General features: G+C 38.9%; 1 protein-coding gene across 1 annotated transcript; it reads right to left on the bottom strand.

Annotated features, from left to right (window-relative positions):
• Positions 1–1,371: 1,371 nt before the first annotated feature.
• hoxc13a (homeobox C13a) lies at positions 1,372–5,550 on the bottom strand. Its single transcript, XM_084680055.1, has 2 exons — positions 4,887–5,550; positions 1,372–1,631 (listed from the first exon to the last, which is right to left on the bottom strand). The coding sequence occupies exons 1-2, from the start codon at positions 5,548–5,550 to the stop codon at positions 1,372–1,374; spliced, it is 924 nt and encodes a 307-aa protein (XP_084536181.1).
• Between the last annotated feature and the right edge of the window lie 19,596 nt (positions 5,551–25,146).

Raw genomic sequence — 25,146 nt, 5'->3', positions numbered from 1 at the left:
ATGGCCACCACCACTGTCTTTTGACTTATAACAAGCCACCATCATCTGCCACCGAGAAGACTCCATGATCTCACACTCTAAGATTTCATAAAAGACCGTTTGACGTTGAATATGTCAGTGCACCAAGATCAAAGTTACAGATCAGCTGAAAATACTCCGATGGATTCCCCTAGCGTCACTTTTTAAGAGTTCTGTCAACTTGTGGGCACCTGAGTGGTTACATTGCTGTCCTTACCTTGTAGGCTTTTCCTATATATTCATTTGAAGGGATGGATACGATGTTTTTTTAGCTCTAATTCATCCATAGAGGGATGAACCTCAGCTAAATCTGATGGAAATAATCTATGCAAAGGCAATAGATAAAGTCTAAACATGCGTTCAGACGTAAGGTTAAGCAAATAAATGATTTTCGACTGACATAAGTAAAATCATATTCATTATATTTATTTATTTATGAAACACGTTACCAGTACGTTAGTCAACACCACAATACAATTCACATACTGCACGAAAGACTGCTTACAATGCGCGTGATCATCTCAAATGCTACACTAAGAACAGAGAACCAAATAAAACGATTGTGCATTTCTGTGTAATACTTACTGACTTTAATTTCTTACAATCATTCCAGTTGCATGGCAGATATCCTTCACTGATAAAGGAATACATTTAGATTTTGAAACATTCCAAATTTACAGCCCTGTCATACGAGATAATACGAATTAAATAATAAAGGCATTGCACTGTACAGATTAACAATGTAGCCGCTTCGCTTTACTCTCGGACGAAGAAGCATGTCCCACAAAGAGATAGCCTATAGCTTTTGAAATCCGGAAGGCTTTTTTGGTACAAAACCATTGTATCATCATTGGCCCCCAATATATATTTTTGGGGGTAGTTGGCTGAAATAATCTGATATTGTGACACCAGGACCACTTGTCCATAATGCAATACTTTCTCTCCATCTGAATGGCATGAAAAAATATGTATTTATGTATGTAGTTCAGCCTGTTCAACAGTAAATCTTGGAAATATGATTAGGCCTAATCCCATCGAGGTTGGCTTGAGAGAGAAAAAAAAAACACGAAATCCTTGTGTCGTTTTGAAATACAGATATCATTTAAATATTATATATTTATATATGTACATTCATACAAAACAAAGTTTAACTGAATCCTTAATATTTTCACAGTTTTTAGAGCATTTCTCTAAGTTGAAAAAAGGAGCGATGTTGGTGTTGGTGTGTGGACCGATGAACTTAAATAGAAAAAACATTGCCGAAGTGTTCTTCAAACATAATTTTTCGGTTAGAGGTAAATCATTCATTTAGAGATTTTGATGATATCAAGTGCAGGGATTGCCAGATATCAATCAAGTAGTGTGCATGTGATTATTAGTCTTGGATTTACTGACAAATTTCTTCTCCTTCACTCGCCGGTTCTGGAACCAAATAGTAACCTGGCGCTCAGAAAGGTTGGTTGTGGCGGAGATGCGTCTTCTCTTGTCTTTGGTGATGAACTTGCTGGCTGCATACTCTTTCTCTAGTTCCTTCAGCTGAAGCTTCGTGTAAGGAACCCGCTTTTTGCGTCCACGACGATAACTGCTGACCTCAGGCTGCAAGGGGACTACATCTGCAAAAGAAGAAGGGCAGTTTTTACGCATTGAAGGACAAAGCCGTTCCTTAAATATGTTCTCACTAATGCTGACCATATAGCACGTACACATGTTTTATGTACTACCGTTTATTAGCAATTTCAGTTTTTGTCAATTATTTTAATTCAAATAGGCTGTGAACACATTCATAGGCCTACGTGTCAACAACCATCAGTAGCCTACGTGGCTAGATTGATGAAGCAAACACGCAATGTGGATTCCGTCAATCTAATATTGTATATTGTACATGTGTTATTGTTCTAAGGTAGCATTTTTCTTCTTGATCAACGAAATATATGTCTGTAATTGTTAAGGTAGGCCTTAGTCCACCTTTAAAGCACCTGCTACTAATTCTCGTCAATTCGTGATAGATTGGACAGAAGAACCGCTTTCAAAAAAGTTACATTTGGACTGTGAATGAAAAACATAGTCTAAAACACTTGTCTACCTTATTACAAAAATAATATTTCGTGAGATCCAAATAGAATTATCTGGTCTAGAAAAAAAATCGTTCAGGCCATAAGTGGTTATTTCATAGAGTAAAATTATAGAACTTTACGTTCCTAAAGGGGATTATGAGGAACGCTTAGGCCTAGGCTACACGTGTATTCTTTTATTACATGGTTCTACATTGGACTGGCCTACTGATATTGAATGATATTCGTGCTTACAATGAACCTTACGGCAAACATCTAGCGTATTCATTTATGCAACATTTCCTGTTTCCCGACGATCGTCGTCCGAGGAAATAAATATGCCTTTCCCGAAAGCATTGTTACGTACGTTGCACGTTAAATCCATCGTCAAGTAACGACAACTTCAGACCAGTTGTTAGTCCACCGTAACATGCTTGTTGCTGCTTTTTGCACCCTGTACCGCCTTATTTAGCAGGCGAGAAAAGACTCCAAATGACTTGAATGTTTCAAAACATTAAACTAAATCAATGATCTTCAGACCAATTGTGGAAGGATTAAATGTAAAACAAAAGTCAGAGACTATTCTAAATAGTGTCAGGTTTTAATATGCCTGTTTATTTGTGACACGAAATCAAATTGAAGTTAAATTAAAAAATAAATAATAATAATAATAATAATAATAATGACTGGTCTATCCAGAGAAAGTTAGAGCCTACATGTATCAACTGTGTCTTTCCCTCAAACTGTTGGGTAGACAATTGTTTAATTGCAGTAAAAGAAGTGGTGTCACGTAGGCCTAATTGTGGATAGTAAAGCAACGGCGTTTCTCAAAGTAATGCGACGAAGATAGCTGAGCTTAGAAGATGCATTTGCAAATACAGTGGTGAGCTTTTTGGATGGTTGAATACGATACCATAAAGCAGACCCCCCCCCCCCCCCCACCAACCCCCCCCCCCCCCCCCCCCCGCATGCACTTTCTAACGATGGATTTACGTGCTGATTTCGTCGTTAGAGAGCCACGATCCAACTGCATGCAGCCTACGTGCATCATCATATGACCAAATTTATCGGGAAACCTGTCCCATGGCAAGCCATAACCTATAGGTACAGTACGCATGGCATGCACAGGAAACCCAACTACTATGTTTATTAACAATATTGTTGTTAACATTAACAGGCTTGTGAACAGTCCCCCAATTCTGTTGTAGCTGCACATAAGACGGAAAGCCAGGTAGACATAACCTTGAAAGGTAAAATTATAAAGTGCATTTAGCAGTCTCTTTCATCAAAAACTGGAACCTACAACCTCTAAATCTGCAGGCAAGTGCTCTACCACGGAGCTATAGCCTACCCACTGCACGCTGCATTGGGTCGTGAGATATATCCCAACATAATCACAAATTGTACGTGTTTTTCATGGGATATGGGACATATGAGACATTTTTAAGTAGCACTGAGATACTGAGCCAGCATTGACCATATGAAGATTAAAGACTAAAATGTTTACATTTAAAGAAGAGAGGCATTAAGTTCAAAGTTCAAAGTTGAACGCAATCTCAATCTCAGTGTCTAACCCTAACCCTCATGACAGTGATAATCTGGTATTTATTTTATTCAATGGGTTATGGACGAATGTGGGTTAAATTATAACTTAACTTAAAATCCTACTAAAGCTAATGCAAATACATACGGGCTTGAAGAGGGAGGGGGCTGTGTTTTTGTGTAAGTGTTTGTGTTAGTACATGTGTGTGCGTGGGTGCGCGTACGCGTGCGCTCGCTCCCGTGCTTTCGTGGCTTCCTCTGTGTGTTTTTGAGGAAAAGGGAGCAAAATGGCGTGTGGGAAGTAAGGGTAACGGTTCAGCACCTCCGTATCCGAAATTCACTTACTTCTTACTCACAGATTTCATAAAGGTTATAAAACCTAGTAGTAAATGAAGCATTCTAGTAAACACTGTGTAAACAGCATACTGACCGGTTATGGCCTCAGTGTCCTTTATCATATATCAGATATGAATGTGGTTATTACAAAAGAGAAAAACAGTTTTTAAATAGCTTTGAGTTGGACTGTAGTAATGAGATACACATGGAGCACAGATTTTATTACGGAAATGTCACAAGCGAATGGAAAATGGATCCTGTCATATGCAAAGCGTCCTCGACACATTGCAGAGCACTGCTGACAAAGATTCGGGGATTTATTGGCACAATCCAAACAGTAGCTCACTGGCTGCGTTATCATGGAAGGGGCAAAGGTACACCATTCTGTCTCTTACTAACCTGCGTGACTGGCTCATCATATGACATAGAAATGACCATGCTGAAATAAAATGCTGAGTTTAGGAATACTTTGAATACACACAGTAGCATTAACAGACACACTCATCACCAATGATGGGTCACAATGGGTTGGCTATTTATTTTGCAAATGCTCCGTTGGATTGTTATTGAGACAAATGGATTTACAAATAAATACATTTACATCTCCTACGGTAAATTCAAACGCCCAGATGAACACGTTTGCCATGTGAAGATCAAGTGCCTTAATTCGATGCAAAGATAGTTATCAAAATATTGAGAACTTAATCATATTTAAGTATCATCTTAATCATATTTTGCAAATGTACATAAGACATTACAATTAAATATAATGTAACTACAGATGTAACTACAATGTAACTACAAAGCAGGTAACAGTATGAACAGTATCCATATGAAAGTAATTTTTTCCAAATAGACCGTCCAAATGTGTCAAAATGTAGCTAATTTAGTTAGTTTAAAGTAACAAACAAAAAAAATATATTAAGTAAATGTTCATACCTGGAAATGGGGATTTCCATAGATGAGAAGACTGTGTTTGTTCCTTGGAACAGTACACCTGCCCATCCCAGCCATTAGACAGAGCCCAATGCTGGTAGCCTTCCATGGGAATCAAAGCGTCGTGCCGAGGTTCGGGATGGGCACTAATACTGGGTACAACCGATACATCTAGATATCCTGGAACAGCTTGATAAGAACTGGCAAAACTGGGATAGAATGCAAACTCTTTTGCCCGGCTTGATAGTTCTTCCGTTGGCAAAGCTGTACTTGGCTCTGCATATTTCTCTGCAGGATGGTATGAACAGGGTTTTTGCTGCAAGTTCACGTTGTGCGAATGAGATAATCTACAACCGTAATAAGGGTTTCCAAATGGATAACCGTAGCCCAGAGAAGCACTGGATGAAGTTTGCGTGGCAGGACACTGGCGACCGGTGTCTGGGGAAGAAATATCCGAGTATACGGAGCCTTGGTGGGTCGCAATGGTGCCAGAGTGTCGCCCCAAGGCGGGGTGCGACATCAAGTCCCTGCAATGAGTAGCAGGGCAATTCCCGCTCAGTCCCTCCATTGTTTGGTTTTTATTCTGGTTATTTTCATTCGGGCTTTTTTCATAAACGTACATCAAGGTGTCCGCCCAGCGTGGATGCAGAACCAGCGAAGTCGTCATATCAGGGGCTGCCGATGCTTTTTAAAAGTCGACTACTCCAAGACCGACACCTCATTTCCAACTACATTTTACGCAGGCGCATGCGCACCCACAGCCCGTGTGTCCAGTTCATTAAGGCTATGGCACGTGATATGCTAACAAGTCCTACGAGATTGGACTAGTGAGTGGGGGGAGGAATAGCCCTTTAAAGTACCACTCGCTGACCATGTCGCCGCTTTTTCCGAAGGAATACAAAGTCTTATCATTGGATGAACCCACCAGACAAATATCCTTAAAGGGAAGGTTGCTTACCTTCGTAATAGAAAAACGAAAACAACCTGCAGCTTTTGGCCGACTCAGAATTCCAACCTATTGGAAGAAAAAAAATGTAGTCTGAACACTTGATTGCATGTTGATTTTAATAATAAATATGTTTTAAGAAACAGAGACAGACACACGTATACAGATCTAGTGTTGGCAATTCTGTGTGGCTACTTATGCAACCTATCGTATTCTACTATAATGCAAAACTTGACAACGATTTGACAATAAACCTATGCGCGTGCATCATTGGAAGATATAATTTACATAGAATACAAATATTTATGATATTTAAAGCCAGAATGCAATTTATTTTAGCAGTAAGGCACGTTAGCTCCATCAGCTAAAGGACATGTTATTTTGACTTTAGAACAAGTGAAGGAAACATAGGCTATGCTATATTAGCCTAATATAAAATAATATTTGAAACATGCGTCTAATTATATTTTGATTGTATTTAATCTATGTCTTGAAAGGGCATCAGGGCTTGTGGAAGGGCTGTATGTTGAGTACAATAAAGATGAATGATTTTAATTTTATATACAGCCTACCCTACTTGCACCGGGATTCGCCATTCTTATGATGTTTTCAATCATCAATCGTAAATTGAGTTTTCCTTTGTTGGGATATTAATTCTAAAGTCTGGTTCACATGCCTTAAACATGTATAAACTATTAAATCAATGAATTATCGCTTGAAATATAAGGATTGCGCAAACTTACATGATGTCCAATTAGAACCCTTTTCACACCACGTAAGCGATTTGCCAATTATGTCTAAGAATACTTTTCGACATTGGAAGCTGTTAACATTCCGTATTGAAAGTAAACTTGGCCTATATTAAAATATTAATGAAAAACAATAAGTGCTTGATAAAGTTATGGTCGACAAAAACTTCACTGTGTTTTTGTAGTCTCACAACCACTCAGAAGTATTCCAATTGGCCTATGTACACATTTAATAAACATATAGCATGCATTTAGGTTATTTAAATTAGTTTCAGAATCAGTTCATTTGTTTAAATATACAGACTTGGCTCAATGTCAGAAGCATTTCAAATACAAACACAAAAACGTGGCGCGATGTAGCATATAATGAAAGCAAAATTAAACAGACGTATTTGAATATTGATTCTGAGTTGATGTATTTTTTGTAAACATTTTATTTAATCATTTTTCCACAAGAGATGCAGATACTGCAAAGCATCGTTCTTGGTGGAACATAGGAAAAGTGAATCTCACAGTAAACAACAAGGCAATTGAGATTAAATGTCCCGTTTCACCATTTTCCTCAGCACGAATAAATTTATTGACATGTGAAATAATAGCCTACCTTTTCCAACTGAATATCATTTCAGAACATATTATCAGACACATCTCATTCTTCACTTGTCTGTAGTGCTATTTGTACAGCAGCTATATGGTCAACTTTCATAGTGCAAATTCTTTAAATTAAGAACTGCTGTTGGATGTCATTGAGAGTGACATGATTTTCTGATACAAATTTAGAAGTTAAGACTAGCTCCCAATATTATTATTTTTTAGTTTCGTTTTGTTTTGTTACACAATATGGGTTGTTCTTGTACGTTTTGCAAATTAACAAGAGGACATCAGCATAATGAATATCTACAAAATATGACTTGTGTTCCTGTAATGCTTATCTTAAAAATAATTTGACACATAAACTAGCGTACAGGCACTTCCTAAGTGAGAACGCCTGGTTCATTTGCATTATGTCTACTGCAAAGTTGGATGCGAACAGTTTTGTCACCTTTGCATGTTTGTATACTCACTTTGAATACCTGCAGCAAAGGGAAAGGCATATAGCTTGCTGCGATTCGTCGAAGAGAGAATGAACAGTGCTCTGTTGTCTCGCACGGAGATTACAAGTATGGACGATTCATCCAAATGGCAGCTGCACGGAAGTCCAAGGTCAAGGTAAAAAACGCAGACAAACAAGGTCGTAATGAGAGTCTAGACAGACAAGAATGAACTTCACACTCGCACTGTGGAGTACGCATGTAAACTCGCCTCAATTTAGAGACCCTGATACTAAATAACTAGTGCCGATTGGAATACAGCAACACTCAAAAAGCACTTCAAGTCATTTCCTGTGTTTAAAAAATGTGCTGTGAATAGACCAATGCTACGGCTATTGCAGCCAACCCCACTGATTCTCCTGCATGCTATTGAATGACTGGGTCATTTATATGGATATTGTAGCCTTTCTAAAAAATACAAGTTAGCTGAAGACTGTACAGAAGGCAATGTTTGGTAAGGAGAATGCATTGCGTTCTAATGAATAGATTACTGCATCACAGAACAGAACAGTGCTAGATTTAGTTTTACAATACAATGTAAGACACACGGCACAGCTCTTTAGCGTTGTAACATGGATTTAAATAACATTAAATTAGCCATCGTGCTTCTGATATACTGGTATAGCCACTGATTATTTAAGTCTGAGACTCAAATACAATGGGATACCATTTAATGTTTCGGAATTTGTTAACGTGGGGAGAGTATGAATCTATGAATCTAGCAAATACAATAAAGTAAAGGAAATGGGCCTACCAAAAAAACCTAGGTGTGAATATGTTGTATAGTTCAGGGGTAAAGTCATGTATATGATACCGCACACGTCTATGCCCTCACTCACACACTATATATCGTTTATGCTGATGTAAGCTAATATCGCACCTATAGTGTTATTAAATTACCGAGAATTACTAAATACCCAAGATTCTATAAACCTACTTAAACATGCGTCCGGAAACTGCCCAAAACAACAAGTCTAAAGGTCTATATAGGCCTATATTTGGAAATATATTATACAATTCTGTTTCTAATGCATTAAGTCAAGTAGCCTAGCCTCGCCATTTACAATTGCTACCAGCGCAGATGTAGGCCTATAAGAATTCTGGCACCACCACATGCATGCAAGGTATGAGATATCAAGTGACCCAATTGATTGATCTTAAAGAAATCGAACACTGCATCTTTAAAACCTTCACATCTAAACATATTAATGTTCGAATACATTTGTGGGAAAACAAACTAAACTCCTTCTAGTCAAATACGTGAATTCATTATGGGCATATTCATCAACTAAGTTGATCTGAAAAGAATTATCTGTTTATTTAGCGATGAAAAATATTGAATAGTTTAAGCATAGCTGCTACATCTTAACGCAAATTCATTTTGAGGTGTTGCGTGTTAAGCAACCCTGGCGATTGTACCAACTCTTCAGCATGTGAAAAACAATTGGACCGAAGGTTGAAAATGTTGCCGAAGATCTGTCCAAACCTACTTTGGACAACTCTGTCCATTAAGGTCAGTGTGTTGTTGTGGCATCTGGTGACGGTGGAAGGGGGGGGGGGGGAGGGGGGGAGTGGGTAGAGGGTACCATCAAGATAGGGGACAATGCAAGACCTTTATAAGTATTGAATGCATGTTCTATTAACTTTCGACACCCGAGCTTTTTCAAATAAGTCATTTAATCTAGCTCTTTCTCGCATAGTTCTGAAAGTGAAATCATACCAGTTGAGAATGATGTCATCCCGGATACAGTTACGGTCTTTGAAGTAGGCTCTAGCCTATGTAGGCACCTGGGGATAGATTGATTGAGATCGCAGGTAGAGCGCTATGTCGAATCTAGGCTGCGGTTTTATTTACGACATGCTGGCTGCCAAGTCAGCTACAAACTACTCTTCAAAATCATAACATTAACCACTTGAAATGCACCAAATTATAATTTGTAATCAGATTAATCGTTTATAATGGATGAAACCCAGTTGCATCTGCAAGCAAGTTAAATCTCATTCAAATAGGCCTACAACGAATGGTGTTTGAATATGGACAGGGAATACAAATTATGTTAACTCAAACCCCAAGATCTTGGCATGCATGCCTCAATGACCGCAAACCAAAGCCTAACCACCTATAAATCGAACAGGTACGCTATTGATCGATAACATGGGATGGGAAAGTAGATCAGACCATCTTGAAAGAATTCTCTTGTCAATTTAACACCTCACCAACCAGGAAATAATATATTTGTCACATGGGCACCTATTTAGGTACATGATTTGTCTGCGCGTAAAAACACACTGCATGATTCTAGATGTGCTGTGCCACGCAGATTGTGTATGTTTGTATGTGAGCGTGTGAATATGTCAACAAAGAAGATGTCTGTGGGGAACTTTTAAGGAATAATGCAAATACATCTCTGAATGTAAACTTTGTGTGACAACAAAAGGACAAACTCACAGCACGCATGCCAAATACAAACCGACAGATTGACCACCAAACGTTGCAAATGATGGAACATAGTCAGCCATGATGTCAACGTTCATAAAGTCTACACTTTTCTCAAAACAAACAACCCATCATCGTCATTTTACTAACGGTAATGAATAGAAATCAATGCAGATTCATTGAATATATTTGCATAGCCTATTGAGTATTTTTTTTTGTTGCGAGACGTATAAATATGTTATAAGCACGTTTATACACAACACGTCTAAACTGTACATTCTTGTACAGACAGACCAAACAGTTGCTAACCAAAATCAGGTTTTGAAATATCTTTCATTTGGTCTCTGTATTATTTATTCATTCACCTGAACACACATGCCCACATACCGGCCATGTATAGCCTACACTTTGTTGTATGCACTTTGTAGGCTACACACCCAGCATCAAATATTTATTTTCGCAAATATGTTATAGCCTATTTTTTCAAGTCGAACGTCAACTTTCCCAACCATTGACTTGTCATCGTCTTGTGAGCTATCGTCTGCCACAGTAACTGCGTGGACACTAGTAACTTAAAAAAAATTGCCATAAAATCAGTGGTTTCTCTTTTTAACTGTCAGAAATAACATGTGGGCCGATATAAATAACGGTGTTATGGAGGAGCAAGTCAGATGCAAGATAACATCGAGAAGCCAAAATGCCAACGCACATTTTTCGCTTAGGCCTATGCACCTGCACTTTTTTCAGTTTCAGTGAACATTGACTTATCGTCTTCAGTTGCTACAACGAGTGTGGGCTTTAATGGCTATATTTTTGACAAAACGACTGAACATATAATGCTGTCACATAGTCGGCTGGTAGTATGCTAGATGTCGCCGTTGAATTCCTCTTGCGATTATCAAACTGGCTTGGTAAAACCAGATATACAAGATTTCTTCAAATCCGCAGCAAAAGTTTGGCAACCCTAAAGCATTTGTGTCGGCAAGTACTCTGTATATTGCCACCAGTTGCTTAAGACACAGTAAGACACGCTGTAGGCAAGATACTTCACACTATTCACACGTGAAACGTGAAAGTGTATGGAAAAAGCCCGCCAGATCAAAAAATATAACTATTAGGGAGCAGGCAGCAACTATAAATTACTCTAACAGGGATGGTTGAAGTCCTTATGGGCTCACCACAAACTGTTTAAACCAAGTGGGTAGTGGGCCACACCTATGCCTAAGCACGCACAAACAAGCTTTGGAGGGGGAAGGAGACCAGCAATAGCAGTGACAAGGAGGTGGATTGACGTACAGCTTTATATATTGTAGGCCTATCAGGCTACAAACGGGTGATGTCGCACTGCGGATTTTTTTTATTCATCCCTTTTTGGTTGCCTGTATGAACATACGCTATGGGACATACCAGTGCAACCTTCTTTTCTGTTTTAGCGGTATGTTTGGAATATGGAACATGATTTTGAGATTTTAAAGATTAGCAGATAGAAAATGTGTGAGGACACTGTGGTTATTGGCTTACCGGGAATGCGAACAAAGTTAGCTCTCTGGATATAGAGGAGCGCTTTTTTACATTTTCGCCATTCTCTAACTGTTCTATTAACACATGCCATAGACATCCAACATAAATTGGGGTTTGAACAGTTTAGACCCGTGCTACACATACGCTTAGTAAAATTATTTCAGTTTCATATTTTGCGGACACAGAGTTCTTAGGCTACTGTTAAGGCTACACCTCTTAAACTTCAGCATAGGTAATAAATAAGGCCTTCGATAATTGTGCTCACTTTCCCTGATTTAGCTTATGCGTGCCGTTTATGTGAAGAAAATGCTAAATATGATCTAATGCAAAAGAAAAATCGCCGTGTTATCCCTGACTTAAATTGAGTCATGCACGCCTGTTTCTTCGTATGTTGAGTTTAGTTTCTCAGCAGAAAAAAACAGATCCCGGATAGAATAACTGGAAGCCTCGTGGAAGTCCAAGTTCAAGTTAAAAGAGGCGGTCACTGCTCTGTCCAGACAGCACAACAAAAGACAGACACATTAATTGCCCAACTGCGGCTTCTTTGTGCATCCCAACAAATGACAGCTTCAATTTTAGGCTAAATATAGTAATGGCTAAGTTTACCCATGGGTTAAGTCCATAGGTTTAGCCTAAACTGACTGCTTTTGAAATGTTGAACTAAAAAGGCAGTTGTGAACTCTAATATTAGCCGAACAACATTCAACGATCTCCAACGCTCTGAATCCGATTCAACCATTTCCATAAAAGAACCATTAAACTTCAAATACACTTTTACATCTTCTAATAAGACCAAACACAACGTTATCGAAAATGGCTTACTGATTTTGCATGATTATTATCGGTAGCCTTGTGTTTTTCTGTACTGTATCTTATAAACTGTGCTAGCTTTCCATTTAGGCAAACTAATAACAAACTCTTTGACAGACAAATGTCTCAAGTTGTGGAGCTGGGATAGTTTGCTACGAATTGATCATCATCAGTATGAACACTGCTTCTTCATTCTAACCTACAATTAATCTTACTAAGTGTTAGTTTATTCTTGTGGGCTCATTTCTAAAAATAGTCCACATCACCAGACATAAGTCTACATGCTACTCAATAAGAAGGAGCTACACAACCTTCCTTACTGCTAACAAGCCCATCTGTATAGCGGATGTTATACTGTAGGATACCATTCATTACAAACAAACATCCCCTTACTGCTTTCTGACTGGCTGTTACGTATAAAACTGCGTATCATGTTTAGCTTGTGTGTCTACGTGTTGCATGGTGCAATAGCCTACATCCCCAACTAAGAAACTATGTTAAGTTCAAGTAGGCCTTGCGACAGGTGTGTCAAAATGAGTTGAAACAATCGATATAATACACAGTTCTGCATCGTTTTGACAAACATATTGAGCTTGGGCATGTCCACGAGGATGCAACTCCGTGGCTTACCGAGTTCATAACCACATAGATCTAGCTGAACTATAGCCTGTCATGGGTAAACATTGTGGTTTGCTTGGTATAATGCTCTGTTGTTGCAATTTCTGGATAATTCAAACACCTCTTCAGTTCAACTAAACGCCCCCCAACAAAGGAAATATTTTTTTATAGGCCTACCCGATGTTGTTTTAACAAAATAGTACATTACCTTTTTAAAAGAATAGCTATGAATAGGCCAATGTGTGGCCTACATATCCACACATGAGTACAACGTCCAAAAATATAGTTCAATTGAATTGAATTAAACGATTTCCAGTAAAACTTCTAAAGTAGTTACCATTTGTAGGACAAAACTTTCTGGTAAAAAAATAAATAGAGGTTGATAGACATTTAGTCTTTAGCGTTTAGAACACTCAAATTATTTCGGGCCTGAACTAGAAATGGTTTGTTTTTGGACGTTTGTTGTTTATGGGTTCAAGCACTCTTTCGTTGTGCGTGTAAAACTTAATCATGACGTAAACCTATTTAATTGAATGAACTTACAGTTTCCGTTAGAGAAATAGGACTTAAGTCTAACACAATACCAGCACACTTGCACTTGCACATCAAGGAACCTATAACTTAAAAATTAAAATATATAAGCCACTTTTAATGTCCGTTTTTTATATCTTGTGTAGGCCTATCAGTGTCTCGTCTACGGTCTTCTTCATTGTATAAAGGGCGACTTTAAATTAAACATAGTGCGCATATGCACTTATTGTAGAAGGGTGGACCTGGACAGGAGTGCGTGTTTCAATGATTTTCCCGCAGAAGCCTGGGTTCGATTCCCGCTCAGGCCATTTCCTGCAGGTCTTCACTCATTTTCCATGCTTTCCTGTCCATCTCAATCTATACAAATAAATAAAGCCGATTTTGTTTTTACAAAAATACATTTTCTGTGCAATTTAGTAATATTTCACATGCAAGGAAAATAATAATAGGCCTACCTTATCAGAGTTCAATTACGTTTTGAGTACACTATAACAATTATTATTAGTAAATGAACAACAACGTCACAGTGTCCCACAGCTATTGCAGCACTACATTATTAGTATAGGCAAGGTATTGTTTTTGTGTATGCATACCATTTCTTCTTATTTAACATCAGGTGTAGCTGGGATGTTAAATGTTCCAAGAACTACAACCGAACAACGACGAAAACTGACGTTTCATCTCGTAGTCGAACAGGAGGAGCGTCCGTTAGCCTACATCTCCAAGACTTCAGTTTTCACTCACAGCTCGAGAAAGACAGGGTCAAGGTCAGACGAAGATTACCCCCTCCATCGTCTCTGGCAAGTTTGTCTTATACGGCATTCAAAGGAAGACAATGTAAATATAGTGATTGAAGTTTATTTTCAATATCAATTATTTTCTGAGAAGGGTATACTGAACTCAAGATGTTAAATTGGATAAAAAGAGGCCAAATTAATTTACTGTGTAGGGTGACATAATTAAAGTCGATTCAATGTGATGCTAATCTAGCAATTTTGTGGAGAGGATGACCACGCATGACAGACGAAAAACAATCAAGTGTGCAATCAGCCGCAACGGCACTGTTGGACATAAACTTCATGTTCATAATCGATGTAAACAGGACCACAACACACTAGCCTATCAAGCTCATGTAAGCAGATCATTTAATTTAACTTTGTGGTTGATGGACTTCTTTAAGAAATTATTGTATCCTAAATTACACTGTTTTCGTTGCGAACTAAAATCTCACGTATTATGTTTTGGAGAACATCCGCAAGCAAAACAGCATTCTTGATCCAGTTTAGCAAAAGAGACCTTTCAAAAAAAAAGACAAACAATGTCGTCGGATTTGACAAAAAAACTATTAAGCCTACGGATCAATTGTGACTGGTCCCGACGCTAAATGTGAATGACATGAAAAATAGCAGATATCGGATATCTGAACTCCATATGGACACTGTCAGGTGCGCAACGGGAAATGTGCTAATTCAACATTTAATCCTACATTTCAACGATTACCATCGTATTCAATTAACATTTAGGCCTATACAGATTCCACTTCATTGCTCATGATTGGCTTTTCATAATAAAAACAAAATTCAACGAAATTACAAAAAGACTGAGAAACAGCCTATAATGAGCAGGCTAGTCAATATTTAAGACTACATCTTACTAGACAAGTAATCTGTCAGAGAAATAAACTGACAGACAACAACTGCACGAAAAACGCAACGCGGTAATCCAAACATGTTGGAAAACTATTTAGCCTTCTGGTGGACAGATACGATTATTGAACTGAGAAACAAATCGATACAGACAAATTATCAATCGTTCAAACACTCACAAACAAACACAAACTTGCATGAAATTCAAAGTTGAGACTATTGAAGAGTTCAAGTTCAAAGTCAATCTACCCAGACCGAGCAGGATGAGTCCAGGGACGTGAAAACCCCCTCACCTCTCACCTCGCTCGTAAACCAAACAGTAGCTCGCATAGCGGGGTCCAGAACCCGATCAAGGTGAAAGGTTGTAACATAGGCCTACTGTGTAGATTTGACCCACTTGAGTCACATAAACCGAATGAAAATTCACACAAGTCTGGAATATTGATTGCATTAGGCTACAACCCCAAACATTTGACAAGTGAGACATAGTCCTTCAGTCCACAATCCAATGATTGTGCGTAACAACAAGATTGAGAGATTGTGACAGTTCTGTAGAATAAAGTTATCTGCATAGCCTATCCAATCGAATGTGATGCATGAATATAATACCATCTCTGTCTGACACAGTCACCAATTCAGGGGCATTGGTCCAGCGTTTGATCGTTATTTGATCTAAACAACTACAGTTAGCTGTTTTTTAGTTTGCTTGCATGTGGGTTGGTGTGATTCTCGACGATGGTCAATACAGCATAAGTTTACAGTCTTTCGCAAGATAATTTCAGAGCAGAATTATTTAAGGTGTATAGATAAAGTTCCGACAAAGTAAAGTAGCCCATGATTGTAGCCAACACAATAAGACAAACAAAAAAAGTCAGAAAAGGGTGAAATCTTACTTGCATCTTTCATTTGATTCTAATGTCTTAGTTGTTGCTATAACCTTAGACAGCCTAACTGTCGTCAAATGATAGGCCGCCTATGTCAAAAATAATTTCTAACATCGGATGTATACTTAGGCTATAGTGTCTCTCATTACCTGTAGTATACTGGTAACTATCTGGAACAAATGACGGCTTTAAAAATGGCAAGCTAATAATGTAAAATAGTCTAATTAAACCTGTCTAAACGTATCAAAAGGCACCAGAGGCAATCGATATTGTTATTATCGAATAGGCCTACTTTTTCCTGTTTCATGTCTTCATGTCATGCACGGTAATAAGGAACAACGTTCGGATATCAACGAGGAAGCAAGACAGTATTATTGCGAGAACAAGTTTTGAACTTTAATGAGAAGAAAAATAAGGTTGTTAGCATGCACAAACAAGTAAGATAACGTCAAAACATCAAGAGTTCCAAATAAACGTGTATTTCTGTGTCTATCATGTGTGCCCCAAGTCTTGCAATGTATTTAATTGATTTAATTGCGGTGTTTAAAGACCTATCATTTTAAGATAAAAGTTGTTTTGTTCAGTGAATCGTTCAATAAAATCCAAGTAAATACAAACCAAATGTAATTTGAAATTGCAGCTCTTTTATGAACATATTCAGAAGAGTAATGGGGCGATGAAAAACCACATTCTGTAACATTTCATCCTGCGTGGGATTTTATGGATACCCCAACAAAACTGCACACTTCGGACTCTAAAACCAACTCTATCACCAAAAACCAAATGCATCGGTGTTTTGGAACCTTAATTAATTCACCCCTTTATTTGTCTAATTAACGGCTGTAGAAGTAATAAAATAATCTGCATCAGTAAGATATTAAATGCATGAGAGGATTTTACATGCTGCAGATGTCAAAGATGTAGACACTAACATTCAGGATGCAAATGAATGGGAGCAAATCACTTTCAACGTTTTCCCCTCTTAGTGTTTGTTTAAGTGAGTAGTATGTCATTGCACGGTGGCATATACTTGAGAACAACTGTAATATAAGGTCCAATGTTTGAGATGTGTGTATGATGAATAGCCTATAACCAAAAAATCCTCAAAATCTTATCCACACCACCTATTGTATCACAAAGCAAACTTGGCCACCTGAGAGATGCCCAAAAACCTTTAGTTGACCTTTAGAGTTAAACGTTTAGATTACAACTTTTAGAAAGAAGCAAAAATGTATCAAAACGTAAACAGAAGTAGACTTGTTTGTGAACTGAGGTAAAACGTTTACCCTAGGACAACATGGAAAAGATGGTTACATAGGCTATATTTGATTACATCTGCCTCGGGTGCGTTTCCCGAAAGCATCGTAAGCCTAAATTGATCGTAGTCCATCGTACGATGGATCTTAGTTGTAAGGTCCGTTTCCCGAAACCATCGTAGCTAAAGAGGCACTTGAAAATCCTCGTAGATTAACGAGAGCTCCAGACCAGTCGTAGATCGTTAAGTACGTCGTAGCACAGAGACTCAGTGGAGACACCAATAGGCCGTCCTTAAAAACAAGGCTACATGGATGCCTAAAGATAATTCGAGATGCAAAAAATATTTTTTTAAATATATTTTTGTATTATTATTATTTTACAAAAGTTGAACTGAAACTTGGATATTTTTCAATCAACTAGGCTACACATGTCTTTAATCAAATAGTGTGCCAGTTACGTAGGCTAATTTACCTGATTGTAAATTCATGACACCTGCTAGGCTATGCACACAGCACACGCCTACATCCGTGTAAAACTATTTTTAACCTCATACGATATAAAAAACAATCATGTTTTTTGCAATTATGATATAGCATAGCCTATGTAAAACCCTTTCTGTACCTAAGGTAAAACAATGTGTACCGTGATTACGACATTATTTTGGTAAAGGTTTATTTTATTTAACAAATGTCTTGAAGTTGCGATTGAACAATCACATTTTCACATCCGGTAAGCGTCTTAATTAGTTCTTAAGAGACAGGTACAAACGTTCTTGATAAGATCATATTTGCGAAACGCACGTAAGAAATAACGACCGCTCTTTATTTTGTTCGTTGAAATCTTTCCGAACAGCTAAGATCAATCGTTGTTGTGAAACTCGGTTTGTATTTTAACCAGAAAAGTGCAAGGACTGGTGCATTTTGGATTCGTCCTTAATTCTGTTGTTATTTCCAGGATTATAGCCTAGTTATTATAGTTAGCAATCCTAATGGGAGCAGCGTGGATTGTGGCATGCTCTCTTAAAGCCTTAAACTAAGCAATCCAAAACATAATGAACTCTTCCATTGTTTTAAGAAATACTAGCACCTTTTAATTTCAGTCACTATGAACTTGGATCATACTTATCTCATAACTCACCTGAACCTTTGAATTCCATGGGGATTTTCTTCAGCTGTTTTGTTAGCTAGCATCCCTCAAACGTAAAGTTATAAACCTATATATTCCAACGACACTATGTACAGGCATATTAAACTATGACAAGGTGGTTATGTGGCACACGTCTAAACGCCAAATGGAAACGTGAATTGAAACTTTCTCTTATGGTTTGCTTCAACCAAGGCAAGTTGATTTCCAGACTAGTTACATAATCTTTGAGTTACTGCTCTTTTCAACAACTATTTAATCCAAACTTTCACCAATTCAAAAGATTCAATTAACAGAAGGAGCCAGTTCTAGTCTAATCTCCCTTTGACCTTCCTGACATGGTTGGGCAACATGTATCAGTATTGTCTCAGGTCACATCTTAAGATGACGATGAGCAGATATGTGTTTGTCAACCTACAAATAGAGAAGCAACAGTTATTGTTATCTAATCATTTTTTCAAGAAAAGGTTAAACATCCAAATACTTCTGGTATACATGGTTTTTATCGAATTTTGATTTTCAGAGAAGGTTGTGATTGACATTGCACTATTTTCAGCAACAAAATTGTACCATCCACTTTCAGAAGCATTTCAAATACCATTTAACTTTGGATGACTCATCAAAGGTCTATGATTGGATTGTGACCACAACAGCTACTGGCAGTTGAGGGTGCGTAGGTCAGGCATTGATCACAGGAATACATATGTGCATCATGTTATCCATCGCTTATGCCGGTGTGATTTACACATGGTACATTTGATAAAGTAGCCTACTTATTATTAATGTGATTTCACAGAGGATTTGAGCCCAGTTTTTTCTTAATAGTACATAACTCTTTAATGAGCTACCACATCTGTTTAAACATGGCAAAGTTTATATATATATATATATATATATAGCATAAGGCCTCCTAGAAAATGACAAGAAGTACAGTATTCTACAGAATCACAGGCAATGTATTAGTTTTATATTCAAGGGTGCTGAAGTTCATGTAAAACATGTGGATCACAAATGGGGGCAGGTCATTACCAGTTAAATTATCTGTTTGGATGCACCCGTGTAGTTGAGCTATTGAAGAAATATGAACATGCATCATTATTTTCTATGATCACAACACTAATCTCGTTTCATGTTGCCAAATTCCATATACTTTCATGTTCAGTCATTTCTATTACTTATAGTACTAAATTAAAGAATATTTGTAAGATGTCATTCCGTACAACGGCACTTAAGAATGCTTGGCTTGACTTGTTAGTTAGTTTCCTCCAGGATCACAATGACTCTTATTAAGTGACTCATTGCTCTTTTAGGTTAGATATAACGAAGCTAAGTCTTGTACTCGCTGTGTAATATTTTACTGTTGATTGTTCTTCTACAGGTACAGTCCTGCACTTTTGTGGTTCATGTTGTTTTAATTTGTAACTTGTATAACTGCATGCTCTTATGGGTCTTCCCTTTTGGCACTTGTTTAGATTTTTCACAATGTTTTCTTCATGTTTTGGCTACTTGCAATGTTTGGGACAATCTCGTTGTTATGATCAGTGACCTACGCTCTTTTGTAAAGCTCTCTCTTGGAAGTCGCTTTGGACAAAAGCGTCTGCTAAATGAATGAATGTAAGTGTAAATGTCATTCATCAGTTCCTATAATACTTAATACACGGCATGTGTAACAGAGTTAGAAATACACCTATCAGTTGAGGAGTGAGTTTAACTAATCCACATTGGTTGAACAATGTAGACCTATAGATAGTAAGATGTGATAGTGAAATTGTGAAAATTCTAGAAACCACATACCTAATCCTTTGACTGGCGTTTCATGAAATGAATGTGGCACAATTTAGGACTGCAATAATTAATATTAAAGCATATTATTGTATAATTAATTGAAACCATTACACTTTCATCTCAAAGTTAATGTGACCAAAGAAAGGTTTTCCTTGTTGAATTTTGTGGATCTAACTTTAGGGTCTTACCACACAGGACAGTGCACAGGTTCTACAACTTCAGTACTAACTTTTATAGCTTAGTATAAACATGTCATTACTAATTACAGCCATCCGTCAATACCGTGAGGTATTGAATGTTGTCTGTCCACATAAAAAAGTGTACTGTTACAATTGCTGTAAATCTTCTGCCCTTTTGCTGAATTAAGTAAATTTCACTTTATCTCTAGTAAATCTGATAACCAACAGCAGTAAGAGGGCACACTTCATCTAAGTAGTTCTCTTGACTTAAGTGGCTTTTTCATGTGTCTTGTGTGGCACACACCCATGTCTGGGTCTCTCCCTTTATGTGTCCCTGGAAATATAATTACAAAAAAAATGTGTATGCCATTACAAATCAAACCACCAGACTCCCTTTTGAGGAAGTTGTATTATTTCCTGAGCTCCCAACAAAACACTTAGCTTTGTGGTAGGAGGAGAGGAGTCTAGTGTGGTAGGAGGAGAGGAGTCTAGTGTGGTAGGAGGAGAGGAGTCTAGTGTGGTAGGAGGAGAGGAGTCTAGTGTGGTAGGAGGAGAGGAGTCTAGTGTGGTAGGAGGAGAGGAGTCTAGTGTGGTAGGAGGAGAGGAGTCTAGTGTGGTAGGAGGAGAGGAGTCTAGTGTGGTAGGAGGAGAGGAGTCTAGCATGACAGGATTGGGCAAGGGGGAGGAGCAGAGTCTCTGACTGAAACTGCAAACGTGACGTACAAGGATCGATGTTTTCCGGTCCAAATCTGACCAAATAGAGGAAAAATGCCTCTCGGGCAGATGACTCCACAGAGGAGACCCCTGTGCCCCTCCAAAAGTCTTTCCACATTAATTATTTGGTATTGTTTCTCTGTCTTCTCTTGACACCTGTGAAGGAGTTTGAGTGTAGTTTCCATTACAGCATGGTCCTACATAATTGGCCTTCATCTGGTTCCAGTTATGCACGCTGATGTCACTCCCCCTTTTTCTCTCCTGTCTCCGACTCTCCATCTTTCCACCGCCACTACCAACCATTCCTGGGCAACATGGAAGCTATTAGGCAGCCTCTAATTAAATAGTCAGGAAAGCCTTTGTCACTATTTGAGTCTTTTGGCAAGGGTTTGATTGGCACATTGCAACTTACGTTTGGTTTTCTGGCATGTGTCGCATTTTATTCCTCTTTCCCAAAACCAAAGTACATTGGAAACAAATCAATGAGCTCTGCCGGCAAGCAAAGCAGAGTAAATCCTATGAATGTAATCTTTATTCAAGACTCTGGAAAGTAGACAGTGTTGTTCTGAGATTCAGTAAATACAATATTTTGCCAACGTGACCAGAATCGTTCTTATGGTGTTTGTGTTTGTTTGCATCCATCAGTGGAAGCTCCTTCAGTCTTAATCACTTTTCCTCATGTCGGCTTTTGCTTACGCACCAACATCTGGGGTATTTATATTGCTGGCTAGTGGAGGCCGGCTGAAGTTTACTTCAAGCTCTACCTGAGAAGGGACTGGAGGGTGGTTTGCTAGAATGGATGGCAAATCTCCCTCTCAATTTAAAGTAACCCTTGGGATAAGAACAGCCTCAGGCTCTCCTGCTGTGGAGGAGAACAGGCATTTCTGCAGAGAGGAAAAACCAACAAATGGCTGCAGAGCAACTGTGCTTGGCTCGCACAGTCGTCATTTATTACCAGTTAAATGTGTGGAGCTGTAAGAAAAATCAAATCAAAAGGACGTTTTTTCCAATCAGAATATAGGACACCGGTGCCTTGTTGGGTTTGATCTGCACAAAAACAATGCAGTTGAACAACTCTGCCAGGCCAGAAAGTGAGAAAATAGTTATTGCAGCATGCAGTAACACATGCAAAACCAAGTCACGTAACACACAAGTAACAAGAGCCGGGGCTTATCAACACTGGCCCAACTCCTCTCTTCTCCCTCCTGCAATGTCAATCACACTGCCACATTCACCACTGCTTTTATAACAATAAACTACTTTATGGGAGGACATAACATTTGACTGTAAATATGTCGAAGTCAACACACAAGTGAATGTGCATGCCAGTTCGGGGCCACAGGAAACTAATAATGAACTTGTATTTTCTTCTTTTTGGTTTAAATGAGAGAATGATGGAGTGAGACATGACTTTACTCCAGAAAGACTCCTCTCAGTCTTGTTGGGGTGTACTCAGCCACGGGGACTGTTCATTTCCAATGTGCAAGTTCTCTGACTATAGTTTTCAAAACACAGTTGATATATTGTAGTATTACCATCTCAATAACACACTGGATCCAATATTCCCTCTGTAAACAAATCCACAGTACACCAAATGAAGAAGAATCAAATGAACCAAGAATTTCCGACTATTGTATTTCTTCGACTCTTCCATAGTTCTTGCGACGTGACTCAAACTGAATTGAGGCCATTTTGTACGCAAGTCTGCATCTTGGCAAAGACAAAGAGACTCTGCTCATGAAGATGTTCAGCTGTGCAGAGATCCTCCTTGTGTGACAACATTTCCAGAACTTTATCATTTCAGAACATTAACCATTCATTTTGAAAGCACTTCTTGCATCCTGTCCCTCTGTATGACAGAATGTCTGGGATGTCACCGAAAAGTATTTGGTGACTCAGTTTTCTTTACTGGTTGACTTGAGTCGTCCTTGGTCTTCAGAAACAAAAGACATGAGAGTGTGCTATAAATCAGTGTGGACCTTGTTTTCCCCCGGGCTATTCAGCCACTTGGGGTGTAAAATGCTCAAAGGCAGGGAGCACTTGAAAGTCTGGAGCTGTGGACAGTTTCTGCCCACCAATTATCCTGTCTGCGTGCCTCCTAAATGCTGCATACCAGATATGTTTGAGTCTCGGCAGCAGCTAGTGCTAGTTATGGAGACACAGGGGCTAATGACACCACATTTTTCAAAGCAGTCGTGACAGGACAGGCAGCCTCTGGCCATCTCCTCCAAAGCACATGCCACACAGCCTGCACCACCCACCACCTCGCAGATCTGTTATTGACGACCACTGACGGCTGCCCCCAACCCCCCACCACATTGGGCCGCCGGGGTGACCATGGAAAAGCAGCACAACAAGTCGCCGGGAGCTCATCAAGGTAAACTAGCGCGGCCTCCAGAGCTTATCAGGCTCCAGAAGCTTCTTGTAAATGGAGATGTTCAATAAAGATATGCTGCATGTTGACAGAGGTTCGCGCTCAGCCCTTTGGAGGAGGTAGGTGTCCTGTCTGAGCTTTCTGGTGCCGCTCATTCTGACTGTTACCCAATAAGGAGCTACTGTCAAGCACCTGTCACATGGATTGATGTGTCCAGCTGGCAAGCTCTGTGCCGAAACAGACAGGGGAGCAGAAGCACATTAAATCTGACTGCCGAGATGGGAGGGGTGTGGCCACGGGGAGCCTTAGCTGTTGAAGGTTTGGAGAGTGATGGAGAGATGCGGTAAGATGGAGGGAACGATGGAGGGGGAAGAAGAGAGTTGCTCGAAGTGAGAAGGTGGTAGGAAGCGACTTTACCTTGGCTACCTTCAAGGTGACTCAGTCTGAGAGAATGTTCCCAAGGGTTTACTGCTTTGAGAGAGAGAGAGAGAGAGAGAGAGAGAGAGAGAGAGAGAGAGAGAGAGAGGTGCAAAAGCTCTTTGCAGATGTCCAAATAAGTAGTAAATCACTCTGAAGGACCTGAAGGTACTCAAATGCTTTTTTGACGGAATCTGTCTCCCAGCCCAGGGGCTCCAGAATGACTAAAACATTAACAGGCTGTCTTCAGGGTAGCAGAGAGCAGCAGCAGCCAGTTGCTTCCCCATCCCCCACCATAGGCTGCACAATCACAAGACCCAACTAAAATGGCTTCCCATTCAGATGTTTTACAAACATGGTTTTGTTCAAGACCCTAGCAGAACGCAAAGGGACCGATGAGTTGGGGTTGTTGCATGCAAACCTATCTATTTAGCTGCGCATCCCCATTCCCATGACTCATAAACTTGCCGGCGGCATTTCAATAGAAAGGTCTTGTGTGTTGAGTTACAGGTGTTCTTTTTAACACAGTCTCTTGAAAAAAACTGGGGTTTTATGACTTTTCTTCTACGGAGGGCTGAGGAACCAGAAGTAACACAGAGCTTCAGAACAAGTTGAAACCGAGGATGTAATCACTCTCAAAGCATGGTGGCAAATACTTGTCAGCGCACATTTGTGAAAGACCGAAAAGCAACAAAATTCAAATCCACAATCTATGTAAAGAGACTGTATGACATTACACGTTTGACTGACCCTAACCATAGCCCAATACACCTCAAACTAAATCATTATAATGACCATTCATTAAATTCTTGAATCCTTTAGATTGATGGTAGATTTTTTCATTTTACCTTTTCCTCTTTATTTTTCTTAATATACTTTTTGAAATGTATTTTAAGAAAGACTGAGTGCTAGAGGGTAAAGCTAGTGCATTTCATATCAGTCCTTTAGGTCTCTGTTGAGTACCATCATTCTTATACACAATAATGTTAATGTTGCTGATTCTTATTGCTAATAAAGGGCCAGAGTATTAAAGGGAATAAAATTCTTTCACTGCTTTATGAGTGCAATATTACGGCTACACATTTTAAATTCATTGAATTGTAACTTCAGAGCTAGTTTATTCTGGAGACCACTTTTATAAGTACTTTTTACATCGCAAAA

Source organism: Hypomesus nipponensis, chromosome 18 (assembly GCF_054491055.1).
Source record: "Hypomesus nipponensis isolate SF chromosome 18, ASM5449105v1, whole genome shotgun sequence".
Lineage (NCBI taxonomy): Eukaryota > Metazoa > Chordata > Actinopteri > Osmeriformes > Osmeridae > Hypomesus > Hypomesus nipponensis.
Note: the sequence above shows the minus strand (reverse complement) of the source record. Positions and strands in the feature narration are given on the sequence as shown.